This window comes from Leptosomus discolor, chromosome 2, assembly GCF_034619465.1.
Source record: "Leptosomus discolor isolate bLepDis1 chromosome 2, bLepDis1.hap2, whole genome shotgun sequence".
In the NCBI taxonomy this organism is placed as follows: Eukaryota; Metazoa; Chordata; class Aves; order Leptosomiformes; family Leptosomidae; genus Leptosomus; species Leptosomus discolor.
Window position 1 is genome coordinate 14,945,600 of NC_141392.1, and position 13,390 is coordinate 14,958,989.

Below are 13,390 nucleotides of genomic sequence, written 5' to 3' on the forward strand. Positions count from 1 at the left end.
AACACTTTCTGAAGAGTGTGATTAAAAAAGTAAGATTTCTTCAATTGCTTTAAACTTTGGCTGTTACTTTCTATGAATCAAATAGCAACAACTATAAACCATGACAGATAACAAGAAGAGTCACTGCCAGTCCAACAGTTATATTGACTTTTAGTTTCCACCTAAAAGTCTGAACATTTGCTAAGTAAATAAAGATATTCCATGATACTCAACGAAACACCTGTCTTTTGGGCAAAGGAAGGGTTAAATTTTCTAGCAGTTAACATGTGAACACATTATTTAGATTTTTAAGGAAAACAGATTTTTAAGGAAAATAATTTTTAAGGAAAGCATTCTTTATATATCACACTCTCCAAACTCCCCATATTGTTTGAAGAGACTAAAGCCTCAGACAGGGGTTACATCTGAGCAAAAAATGGGTTCTATTACACTTGGTATTTTTCATGAGGGCTCCCAAAGAAAAGGAGACATATTTCTGTGAGGTCCTAGTAAAAAGATTTGCTTGCGTTGCTGCGGAGGAAGGTAACTTTCTGAAAGCCAAAGCACCCGCACATTTGCTTTTTACCTCCTCTGCCGCTTCTTCGTATGTTGCAAATGCTGTGTGACCCTCTTGCCAAAGGAACTCACGAGTGCGCAGGAAAGGCTGCGGATGTTTGAACTCCCAGCGCTGGAGCAGGGGGGAAATTAAAAAATTGAACACCATGATTAACACTAAAGTGTCAAATTTTTGTTAAATATAAGGTTTATAAATAAGTATTAGAAAATTCCAAATAAAGATAAAAGGTCAACTATTCACAGATTTCTATTTAAACAATATAATCAACAATATACATTGATAAAGTATGTTTTATTAAAAACAGTGAGAAAACCAAATCACATTCATACTTTGGCCATGAAATATGTGCCGTGATCAGTACCATCATGCCATGTCCAGATAGAATAATTGTCCTACACTGCACTTATGATACAACAGTTACTCAGAAATCATGCACAGACATACCACAACGTTGCACCACTGATTAAGCTTGATAGGAAGATCCCTGTGTGACTGCACCCACTTTGCATAGGCAGGATACATGACTGTAAAAAGAAAGCAGCTCTGGGTCTCTGCACAATACAGACAGTTTATGCCAAACCTTTCTTTTTGCTACATAGAAGCTTAACATGCTCTGCTGCGAGAACTATGCTTTTATGTTAAACTCTCTTTAAAACACATTTTTTGTCTTAACATGTTACATTTTCACTGAAAGGAGTACTTTCACTTCATCATGTGTCTCTGCAAAACAGCTTGCTTACTGCTGGTCAAAGTACAATCCAAAGCTTAGTATCTAATGACACTATGTTTGAGTCACTGGCTTCGAGTATGTAAACACATATAGGTTCATAAACAGAAATTCACTGACCTTGAGATTTCAGGATGCTATGCCATACCTGATTCAATTACCAACTCATACCGCCTTAGGTCGTAAAATGTTTGTTTAAATTACTCGGGGGAAGTTTTAGTAAAAGCTAGTTTCACAGATACAGTCAAGGCACATGCAAAACTGAAGTGAACTATGGCATGAAGAAATTTTCTTATAAACAATATAAAACAACCAACCAAACGTGATTTTCAGTCAAAGTGAGTAAGTCTTCAGGATATTAATGGAAAAATTCCTACAGTGTACATTCCCTAAAAATGTCCATTTAAGGGAACATAGAGTGTTGTGATGTTTGCTATAAGCAGCGGTAAATTTAGGAAATTTTGGTAAGTAGTCATAGAAAACATTCTAAAAAACGAGTTTCCACTTTTCAAAAGGGACTCTTGTCTATCAGCTACACTATATCTGTAACTGTTTTCAAATTTACAACCAAACTACATGAAAAGAGGCTTACCTGTTTCACTTGTGGGACGTACAGCAATCGGTTCAGCCAGATCTGTTTTCCCAGATCTTGTGACCCATGCAACCTAAAGGAATGGAAAAAAACCCAAAACAAAACAAAATAAAGATTTTTTTTTTAAAAAAATCAAACAAAACAAGTTTGAAAAAAATCTTATTTTCATACTCAGCTGCAAACTAAGTGGTTGGGTTTTCTTGTACTCAGACTAAAACACATTTCTGAGCATACCTCAGGGGCAAAGTCTGCAATATGAGTCTTCTCTTTCTCTAGGGCAGCCTGGGACACAAACATGGGGAAGTAACAGTTTTCCACTCCAAGTTTCTTGATCTCTGCATCGAAGAAGTTCTTGATAGCTTCCCAAATAGCATAAGCCCAAGGACGAAGAATGTAACAGCCACTCACATCATAGTACTCAATCATCTCTGATTTTGTGATCACCTTTCAAAAGATTATTTAGATACTGAAGTTTCACTTTCATACACAAAGAACATTCAGTAATTCAAACGTGTGGCATGCAATTCAAGAAAAGTCTCTGTTTAAAAGTCTTTGTGCTCAAAAAGTTAACAAAGATATGCTTTGATATTGCTTTTGTTACTTATAATTAGAGAAATTTAAGCAGGAACATTAATGATAGATCTGAATAATGTAAACATATAACTAAAACTGAATTTCATGAATCCATGTAAGAGACAGTAGATAATGTTCGGGAATCAACAAACTGCCCTTTTGTAAGAAAAGTCTCTAGTTCATGTCAGAAAAATACTTTTATTCCTTACAGTATAGGCAAAAATTATACTAGTGAGAGGCAATGTACACCACTGATACCTATTTACAATCTTTCATAAGTAGGCTAATCTAAACTAATCATCTCTACTCTGGTTGTTTTGAACCTCATGAACCAGCAAACTCATTCAGTATCAACAGACACTAACTTTTGTTCTACATCATCTTGAGGTAAAATGAAACTCCCAAGTCTGTGAAATTCCTATCACTCACTGAATTTTTGCATTCCTAATGAAAGAGGAATTCATATGTGAATTGAAATGGTGCATGTTCATCCCTTTTACAGCTTCCTAAATTTATTCAGCTCTTCAATCCAGGCACTTCTATTTAAGACCATGATAGCAATGTAAGAAATAGAAAAGAGCAAGTACTTTCCTTTGTATTTAAAAAAATCCCCAAACAAATAGAAATACCAAATAAGATATAAAACCCAAACAGATCTCAGTTTATAAGAGAATGAAATAATTCTTTTAATTCAAACTGATGTGCACCCACCTGAGAGAACCAGTCTGCAAGATTTTCTTCTTTTTTAGCTTCTAGACCCAGCCTACGGTGTTAGAAAAGAACCAGGTTTGTGCTGTACAGCATTTAGCAGTGAAATTTATCTCAACCTTTTTTTCTTTTTTTTTTTCTTTGGGGGGGTGGGAGCAGAAAAAGGGGTGCATGGAACAGAATATTTTAATTTTACTTCATAAAGCTAACTTTTCCCAATTTTTTTTCTGACAGTTCAGTACGTATTGGCTAGCAGGAATTGCCAGTATTTCCTTACCTTGGCTAACAAGGGTATTTAATGAAAACAGCTCTCTTTCTTTCCTACTGTTTGAACTCTTCTAATTCTCACCATGGTTGCATCAAAGAACCTCATAATGATGCATTAAAAAACCCAAGCACCTCCAGTAAGAATCTAAGATTAACTAGACCTGTGTTCCGGGTGATCTATTAAAGCTGTTCTATTCTTTATTTCAAAAATTTCTTACCTAGCTGGCAGCTACAATTTCAGGAAACATATGCAACTTGAATTCATGTGAATGTCAGTCACACTGTTCAAGACAGAAAACTGGCCCTACCATCAAAATAAAGATAACCAGTAAACTACAAGACTCTGAAGAAGACTAAACTCACCAGACTCAAATGACAGCAGGCAAAAGTAAACGTTTTATATCTCTACAAACAGAGAAGCTTTAAGGGTGAAAAATGCATTTTTTTTGGTATAATTTCTATACAACATAACCACATCTCTCTAACATGTGATTCATGTATCTGAAATGGGAAATAAATAGTGCTGCATAATGACATGCTGTGGAAAGACTTCTAATCTTACAGGGTGGGAGCAAGAGAGGGGATGCACAGCAATCATCATGGTAGAGTTCCACCATCAATAGCAGCAGTGCCTTGCTCTGGGTTGGGCTACATACTTCTCATGGTACTCACAGGAAATATTTTGGAAATCCTGGTACAATGAAGTAAGCACAAGGGGTTTTTTTGCCCCAGGGTTCATACTGAGCAAACTACAGCAGCACATTTGCAGAAGCCAATAATGAAGCACAGCAAGTTCTCAACGACACTAACAGCACCACAGTAACAAAGTGTGCACACTGCTTTATGCTTTCTACAGGCTAGGTAGAATACTCCTCAGTAGGATGCTGAGGTACGACTGACACTAAATAAACTTTGGTAACTTGCTTTTGGCTTGATCTCAAATACGAAAACGAGCACAGTTATTCTGCAAGTGTCCATGCTTTCAAGTGAAATGAGAAACCTGTAAAACTCAATCTGAATAGAGGTGAACAGTGGAGGTTTCTAGCAAATAGATCAAAGATCACATCTTTACCTGGTTTGTTTCTTAGGGCCTTGACCCTCTCCTGACCCATTTGAGGAGAGCTCATTACCACTCTGTCCTTGCAAAGGTTCTTTTTTTGGGCCATCATTTTGCTTCTGCTGCTTACTCTGCTTTTCAGATTTGTTCTCCTTCTCTTTCTTCTTCTTGTCTTTGTCATCAGCACCACTAGCAGAAACTGGTTTATAGTCCACTCCTGCAACAGACTTATACTGGGCCTTCAACTGAAGAAGTTCCTTAACAGCTGCATCTATCTTTTCCTTGAAGAATAAAAAAATAAAGATAAATTTATACAGAAATCACAGTAATAAAATGTCTCTATCAAAAAAATAAAATGGATCTATGTATGGCATTGTGGACATCCACACAGTGTTGGGGGACAAATCTGCAAAAGCCAATACTTAACCTATATGCATTAACATTTTAAGGACCATATGTGACAGGAATAATTTTAAGATCATTTAAGATCTCAGAATTCAAATGCTGCCTATTCTAAATACACATTTCTAATTCCCATAATCACACTGAATTTAAAATAGATTTTTAGATTTAAATAAATATATTACATTTTTATATTTCAGTACGTTATTACCTTTTCTGCTTTTTCTGATTTCAATTTCCTAACTTCATCTCCTTGAAGAGCTACTTTGCTAAACAGGGCTTTAGCTTCGGATGTGTCCGGACCACTGGGTACTGTGTTTGATGCCTGAGGTGGAGCACCTTGAGCTACTGCTGGATGTCCTGGCTTGTAGTCCTGCCCAGTCTTTTCCTTGTAGTCAGCTTTTAGAGAAAGAAGGAGTTTTACTGCTTCATCTATTTCATCCTATATGGAGGACAAATGGCAAGATGCACTGGTGAGAATTAAAGAGAGAACTGACAAGAAGCACTGATTTTCAGGCTATGAAAAAAAATTTCCATCTAGCAATAAACAGTGCTTCATAATTAGGGGAGATCTCAAGTAACTGCTCTTCCCCGAGCAACACAAGTATGTTTGAGAGCTGTCACATTGTACCAGAATGTTACCCTAGCCCACCTGGCTAGCTATAACCTGTTAATAATTGCAACAGAATCTAGACTGAAAAACACAAGAAAAACTGTTTTAGAAAAGAGGTTTTTCCAGAAAACAAAACAAAACAAATCAAAACACCCCTCCCCTAAAACCCACCAAAAAAAAACCCAACCAAAAAACCACAACAAAAAACCCCAAAGAACTCAAACCCAACACCAAAACCAATTCTGCAAGGTAGAAATATAGGCAGAAAAAACCAGCACTCCTGAAAACATACAGGTTTGTCTCACAATCTTTTCCACAACTATCATTGAATTAGTCAAGTTTGGAAAAGTCTTGCTATTGTTGCAGCACACTAGATACTTTTATCTTCACTTGTCCCAAATACAGCAAGAAAAAGTAACATACATCAAAAACTTCTTCAGGGTTGACATCTGCCATGCTTGTGCCTATTCGTCTAGGTGTCAGAGGTTAAGTTTGACTTTCTACACCAACTGAATTTAGAATTTACACCTCTCTCAGAGTCAAGGAAGTATCCAGCACCAGAGTAGCTTTGTGTGGCATCGTCAGACCATGCAAGTTTGATGGCTAAGCTGTGACCCGGACATAACGGAGTTTGATCATTACTTGGTGAAAGGCTTCCCCCCAGTGGCAAAACGTGGCAAGAATTACAATTGCTTACTCTCTATTTACTATTATACCTTGGAAGCCTTCTCTGCTTTGAGTCTGCGTACCACTTCCCCTTGTTCAGCTACGTTATCATAAAGTGCTTTGCCATCCACTAAGCTACAGGGTGCCAAGTTACTGCAGCATACAGAAGATGGAAGTGTAGTAGAAGGTATACAAGGAGGAGCCGAAGGTGGATTTCCAGGCTTGTACTCTTGACCTGTCTTTTGTTTATATTCTGCTTTTAGATTTAAAAGAATTTTCACAGCCTCATCTATTTGTTCCTGAAGCAAGAAAGGAAAAACAGCAGTTGCAGACAAAGACAGAAATAACAGAGATGCAACACCACAGCTAAGATAACAACGTTTACTAGAATGGCACTAACGTAGCTGTTGTAATAAAACTCCTAGAGCCAACTTGTTAGTCTAAGTTGTCATTATTGAGTTCCGTGGTAAATCTTTTTAGCCAGAATACCTACGAGTTGCACATCAAAGGACCTAATCAGGCAGTATATGTAGGGGCTGACTTCTGTGCCATGAAAGCTTCCCATTTAGGCAGCTTAATTCCCTCCAGTTACAGCAGTCCATGACTTCGTACACTGGAGAATGGCAGCAAATACTCAGACTCCAAATAAAGAATGGTTCCCTGGCCACTATCAAATTACTACCAGATTTATTACTGTCATTCTAATTTTCAAGTTACAGCCCTTTTTCAAGTTATTGTCTATATTCTGCTTCATTTATCTTGTATCACTAAAAAAAGAACTTGTTTATTTATTTTCCAGGTTCTCCACACACTATCACAGAAATCATGAAGTCAGCCATATCATCAGCTTAAGAGAATCTAGGAAAGCACTTCATGGAATTTGAAAGCACTTGCTTATATTTTATTCCTCAAGTTTCACAAAACCTGTAATTAGGTTTTAGTCTGAACTGAAAATACTGTTCCGCTCAGAAATATTCACTGCTAATACACCTTTGAAGCTTTCTCCGATTTAAGTTTGCGGACCACTTCGCCTTGTTCAGCTACTTTGTTGTATAGAGATTTGCTGTCTACTGGACATGGGGACGGAAGAGTAGAAACAGGAGAAGGCTGAGGAGGGACAAAGACCACAGGTGGGCTTCCAGGTTTGTACTCCTGGCCTGTCTGTTGTTTATATTCTGCCTTTAGGGATAAAAGGACTTCCACAGCAGCACCTATCTCATCCTGAAAGAGAAAGAAAGGGGCAGAAAGAGGGAGGAACAAAGACATAGAGACATAAGACTGAAATGCACCTTAAACATTTTCATGAAAAGACCTGCAGTATATGTGCAACTATTCGATTTTCTTAACTATTTAGTAGAGTTGTTCAGAGAAGTTTTCTCTACTAGTTTCCTACTTCAACAAAGAAACTCCTGCTAAGAGCTATACAACCCTAAGTCCTAAGTAAAATTATAACAATAAATTAGTTTAGACCATCCCATTTATTTATGGTGCCACCAAGATACTGTTACAAACAGTATTTAATCACCAGGCAAAGTGTGTTATTTACCATGTTTTGCTCTGCATTACAAAGAATGGAAAGAACACAGCTACTTGTAGCTATGTTTTCTATGCTCCGTTCCCGACAGGAAGATGTCTCAAAAATATCTGTAGTATTTGGATTTTTACGTTCTTATTTCCTTTCTGGGTTTGGGGTTTTGTTTTGTTTTGAAGGTCTAAATAGCAACAAGTCAATCCTATAGAGTCGAATAATTCGACCACCTTTAGCTAAATAAATACATACCTACATACTACAGGACATTTTAACCTCAAGGACCAGATTTGTACACTTAAATCAACTCATGCGTTGGGGTGAATCCTGACCACATTTCAGAACAGTAGTCTAAGAAATATAGGAATTTACTTGCATCTTTATGAATATTAACTCAAACATTGTCATAGATATCTAGCTAAAAGGCAAGTACTAGAAAACACAAGTCTTGACAGTACAGAGCCCAGTCCAAATGATAATCACTATGAAATCATGGATCCATAAGCTCCCATTCACCTCTACAGACAGAGGACAATGGGCTATGCAAACCCAAGAAAAAATATTAATCAGCCACCTTAGGTGCTTTCCCAGCTTTCAGTTTTCGGACCACTTCTCCTTGCTCTGCTACTTTCTCATACAGAGCTTTACTGTCCAGGGTACCAGAGGTCTCAAGTTTTGAAGACTGTTCAGTTACAGATACTGGAGGATTTCCAGGCTTATATTCCTGGCCTGTCTTCTCTTTGTATTCTGCTTTCAAGGCCAGCAAGAGTTTCACAGCTTTGTCAATATCTTCCTTTGCTGCCTTCTTCGCTTTCAAGTCACGAACTATATCACCCTGTGTGGACACCCTCTTGTAAATGTCCAGGTGACCTTCAGATACAGTACAGGTTGGAGTAGAGGTATCACCAACAACTGGAGCAGATTTTCCTTTTACAGCTGAACTAGTCTTAAAAAAAAAAAAAAAAAGGCACCAAGTATTCAGCATGATAATTTTGTACAGTAGCAGATGTACAGTAATGCATTTATGGCACCTTTCTAAAACACAGATTTACCTCTTTCTTTGCCGTTTCAGCTTTGGTCTTCTCTTTTGACCCAGATGTTGGCATTTCCTTAGTGTGTCCATCAGGAATGTAAATCAAAATGCACGGGGCATCTTTACAGCTGTAAGGGCTGTAAAAGGATTTACAGAAAACACGACAATACAGGAAATACAAGGTACATATGAAACATTGACCGAAACAAATGTTCCACTCCTTCTGTAAGACGCTCTCACACAACCACAAGTTTATCATCGTACACAACTGTAGTTACCCAGATTTACATAATGGGGGATCTGCACTGATTCCTGTTGCATACAAGTTTTCTTTATTTTGTAATATTATGCTGAAATGCAGTGTAATTTAGATGTTGGGTAGCTTGCTAAAGAACCGTTACAATTAAATAGTGTGTGCAGACCCTAACTGGGCAAATGCCTGTTTTATTCCATAACACTGTCCCTTAATTTATATAGTTAGAATCACAAGGAAACCAGGATCTGTGCACTAAGTCCACGTTAGCTGGGGTGCACCAGAAGTGCCATGTGCTTGGCTTAGACAGTCTGAAGAGGCAGGAAGATACAAGCTAAAAGCCATGCCAGTCCACTGAAATACTCCACAGAAAGGTCATGGTAAAGGGGAAAACACTCGCAGGCAACATTACTCTTGCCAAGGCCTGTGTGAAAACATTAAAACACAACAAGATAAAGCAAATTCTATGAAGTCTGCTTAGGCCATTGTTAGGCAGCTTACCTCACTGGCTCATAGGGCTGATCGCAAATAAAAAATCCTCTCCTCTGAAGTTGTATGATGTCCCCTTTTTTTAACTCCCTAAGGCAAGGATCGCCTAACATCAGTTCTTCTTGCTGCAAGTGTTAAAAGAAATCAGTCTAAATCTAACAAAGCACAAGAAATAGTAGAAATACATTAAAGCTGTAGAAGGATTGTGGTGATTTTCTGATTTTGGAAGTGTTGAAAAGTTAGTTAATTCCAGGGGCAGCAGAACATGTACTAGCGAGAAGGTGCCGTATCATAAGAATGTATCAAGACAAAACCTCAAATTGTTGGTCTAAGATGTGTAAAAGCCAGGTAACGCCTGAGAAAAAACACGAGTCAAATTTTAATTTTGAAATCAGGAGAGGTTAAATGGAAAACACAAAAACTAGAAATACCAGCACATGATTTACTTGTCTGACAAATGAAATCTTTGAATTAAAACAAGAGTGACTAGAAATAGTGATTGCAAAAAAAAAAACCAACCCCAAACAAACAAAAAAACCCAAACATTAAGCTTTGTGGAATAAAGAGGACAACAAGATAACTTACCTTGCTATTTTGGTTGATATATTGCTTGAAATCTTCATCTTTACCTAGAACTGGCTTAGTGATCAGATGCTCATAATTAACACAGACAGTTGCGACGAGTGGTGCATGTGGAGTTTCTGCTAACCAAGTGATCTTAGTTGTTTTTTTGAAGTCCTTATTCTCTAAGTTTAACTTGGCATCAATGGACACAATTTTTCCACTTGAATTTCTACAGGAAAACAGAAATTATAAAAGCAAAGCCTAAATAATTAGTTCTTATTTGATACTATAGACCATCAACAGATTCACTAAAAAACAAATGTTCATTTTTAAAGCGTGGGAGATGTAGGAAATGAAAGAGTGTATCCACTCCTGTTGAAGTTCTCCTTTAACTTTGATTTCTTAAATATCAAGAGATGATAAAAATCATGGGAAAAAAAATATCTCTGCATATTTATGTCCTCTATCCCAGTTTACCCCATTCTGCCACTATCTCAACACAACCATTTCAAAGACACTATAATGACATCAATGGTCTCCTTCCTCATCTCAACAGTTCTCCAACTGAAACTGTGACAGGTTTAGTTTTTTAGTGTGCAAAAGCAGTATTTGTTACAGGGTGAAAGTTGTTAAAATTTCAGGAGGGTTTTTTTGTCTGAAAAAGCTGTTTCACAGTGGAAATATTACCACAGAAACATGCAGAACACTGGATGAGGGGCATGCAGTATGAGGACTGACTGGTGATTTCAGTCCTGAATCTGCAGTAAAATATGCTCTATGCCAAAATGCAGTTTTGTGGCATATTTCGAAGTAGGTATCTATATACAGAATCACAGAATGGACATATACGGACAAGCATTAATATTTTATTGTTACAAGCTACCTATTAAAAGAAAAATCAACAAAAAGCTGAAAAGCAATAATTAATGTCATTTCCCAGTAAACAGGTTACCTGTTTAATTTGGTGATGATAATATTGCCCCAATTTATGAATGTAACCACCTCTCCCTCGGTCAGGGTCTCTGCATCTGCACCCTCAATCAGGACTTTGGAGCCATACCACACAGGTTTCAAGCCAACATCGGCATTCTGTGAATAATGATTTTAATTTCAAAGGAGAGACTGTTATATATAAGCTGGCTAAAGTTCACGCAGTACCAAAACATTGCTTTATTTATGGTAGAAGACAGATGAAGATAGAAGACAGGCAATAACAGTAACACAAAGCTATAGTATTCTTCCACAACTCTCTCAGGTTTCTCATTCACAAGTGTTGCATGATGACAGTACACTCAAGAAATCCTGTCTTCTATCAAATACTAGCTCCAAAACAATTGATAGCATATCCCATCTCCTTAAGGTCCATACATCTTTAAGATCTGACAGGTAAAAACTAAGTAAGTTTTTTCTCAAGTTTCCATTTTGCTATGCAAATTCCCTTCAAAAATAATTTCACAACTCTCATTCTTGCTTTTTTATATAGTTGATATGGAAACAAATATGGAACTTCTCTCAGCCACATAGATTTTTAAAGATGGAAATCAGAAATAGGTTGCTTATATCACTAAAAATACTCAGCTTTAAAGCATCTCAACAATGGAAATAATTTATTTTTTATAAGAAAAAGCAGACAGCTGGGAGTTCAAACTTTTTCAACTAATCAGGAGTTTGAAATTTGTTTCTTCTGGTCAGTATTTATTTCATTATATACTGGAGGCAGCATTTTTAATATAAATGTTTTAATATGCTGGTTTGCACCTGACCAAACGTCAGACTTTTTAACTCTTTTTAAGAGTCACAATTCCCACTTGCATCTGTTCAAAACCTGCTTCCTTGTTTATCTGCCACGGAGAAGAGCACAAACTAGATGTCCACCTCTCAGTAACAAGAACGGCCTCAGGAACACTCAGAGCAACAAAATAAAAAACATATAAATGAAGCAAAACCTCAACAATATTCACTTGTTTCTCAGTATAAGTGTGATATGTAAGGGATGCTTTCAGTGAAGCTTAAGTACAATTTGAGATGCCACACTCAAAGGAAAGCATCTTTCTCAATTGTAGCGCCAAAAAAGAATTGTATTGGTAACATGCTCCCCTTCTTAAGGGACATTATTCTGTTTACTGGATACTAGGACTATCAAATTAGCAAGTTCTTAACTTTATAATAATAACTATGTGCTATCCAAAATTAAAAGTCATATTAAAAAAAACAGAGATTGGTAGAATTAGCCCGTTAATATATCACTTCTCTACAGAAGTCTAATTTTATAAACTGTTTTTAAAAAAATCTCCTGCATTCCTTACTCTTATGGATAACAAGTATCTACTGTATTATACTCATAAAGCTGGAATAAAATTTTATATTTAAACTTCTCTGTGAAAGTTAGTATCAACCAATAATAAAAACAATCTGAGCATCACTCCATACTTGTTACACCTCGCCTCTTCTGAAAACTCCCAGAGGCCTTTCCTTGCGCTGTCTGTATGCGCTCCTCATATTTATAAAAGCAGTTTCCTACAATCCTCTTAATAGAACAAACATTGTTCAATTTTTGACAATTCTGTGGAAAAAAAAGTACACCTTGGTTTTATCTCATGCTGTCTGAGCAAGCTAAAAGCAGGACTCTCCTTGCTGACCGCTCCAAGCCAAGACACTTCCAACCTTACTGATCTGCAACACAAGAACATTAAGAGAGCAAAGCAAGAACCTTTGGATGTTTAGCCACTTCTTTCATCTCCTCTTGAGCTTCAGGAATATTTACTGGGACCACTGCATCTTTCAGTAAAGCAGTGTACCGAGGTGCTACTGGGTCTATAACCTACAGAAAACAAATGAGGTGGATCATGAATATATGACATTGACAGAGAAATAAGATGTTGTATAAAACAACAACCACCAAAAAGGAATATTAAGTGGTATTCTTTATGTCACTGCATTTTTTTAATGTTTGCTTTAATGTTACTTTAATCCAAAGATATAGAAAGGTGAGAAAACAACGGTAAACTTTACAATTTCCCATCTTTACTGAAAAACTTTGAGTAAAAACTATGGATTGTGTACTATCCATAGTAACCAAAATTATGAGCTAATGCCTCACAGGGAAGATAGCAAAATGTACTTTGGTACAGTTTTACTATGGACAGAGGCTATTACATCTGGACCACTTTCTCTAGGTAGCTGAATTTAAAGCGATAATTTATCAGTGCAGTTCATTCTTTTTCCAGCAGCACAACACCTGATCCCACACTAATTTTCCAGGTCAGTACTCCAGCAGAATCAGGGAGAGACCTGGCTATAGAGGAAGCACCAATTAAGTCTGTAATTTTAATACAGACGCATTAGATACTATAATAAGGCAA

At 36.9% G+C, this 13,390-nt stretch overlaps 1 protein-coding gene across 4 annotated transcripts in view; it reads right to left on the reverse strand.

The window, feature by feature from the left end:
• The window catches only part of EPRS1 (glutamyl-prolyl-tRNA synthetase 1), a 39,886-nt gene that overhangs the window by 6,724 nt on the left and 19,772 nt on the right, over positions 1-13,390 (reverse strand). For 2 of the 4 annotated variants that reach the window (XM_086461884.1, XM_086461885.1), the window contains 15 exons: positions 12,739-12,849; positions 10,981-11,117; positions 10,050-10,257; positions 9,477-9,589; positions 8,742-8,859; positions 8,264-8,635; positions 7,152-7,382; positions 6,212-6,460; positions 5,094-5,324; positions 4,496-4,761; positions 3,160-3,211; positions 2,110-2,319; positions 1,876-1,948; positions 1,001-1,080; positions 566-667 (listed from right to left, as the gene is read on the reverse strand). In XM_086461884.1, coding sequence (XP_086318010.1) covers positions 566-667; positions 1,001-1,080; positions 1,876-1,948; positions 2,110-2,319; positions 3,160-3,211; positions 4,496-4,761; positions 5,094-5,324; positions 6,212-6,460; positions 7,152-7,382; positions 8,264-8,635; positions 8,742-8,859; positions 9,477-9,589; positions 10,050-10,257; positions 10,981-11,117; positions 12,739-12,849 — 2,553 coding nt within the window. Of the gene's footprint in view, positions 1-565; positions 668-1,000; positions 1,081-1,875; positions 1,949-2,109; positions 2,320-3,159; positions 3,212-4,495; positions 4,762-5,093; positions 5,325-6,211; positions 6,461-7,151; positions 7,383-8,263; positions 8,636-8,731; positions 8,860-9,476; positions 9,590-10,049; positions 10,258-10,980; positions 11,118-12,738; positions 12,850-13,390 lie in introns of all 4 variants that reach the window. The other 2 variants (XM_086461886.1, XM_086461887.1) reach the window with 2 other exon arrangements.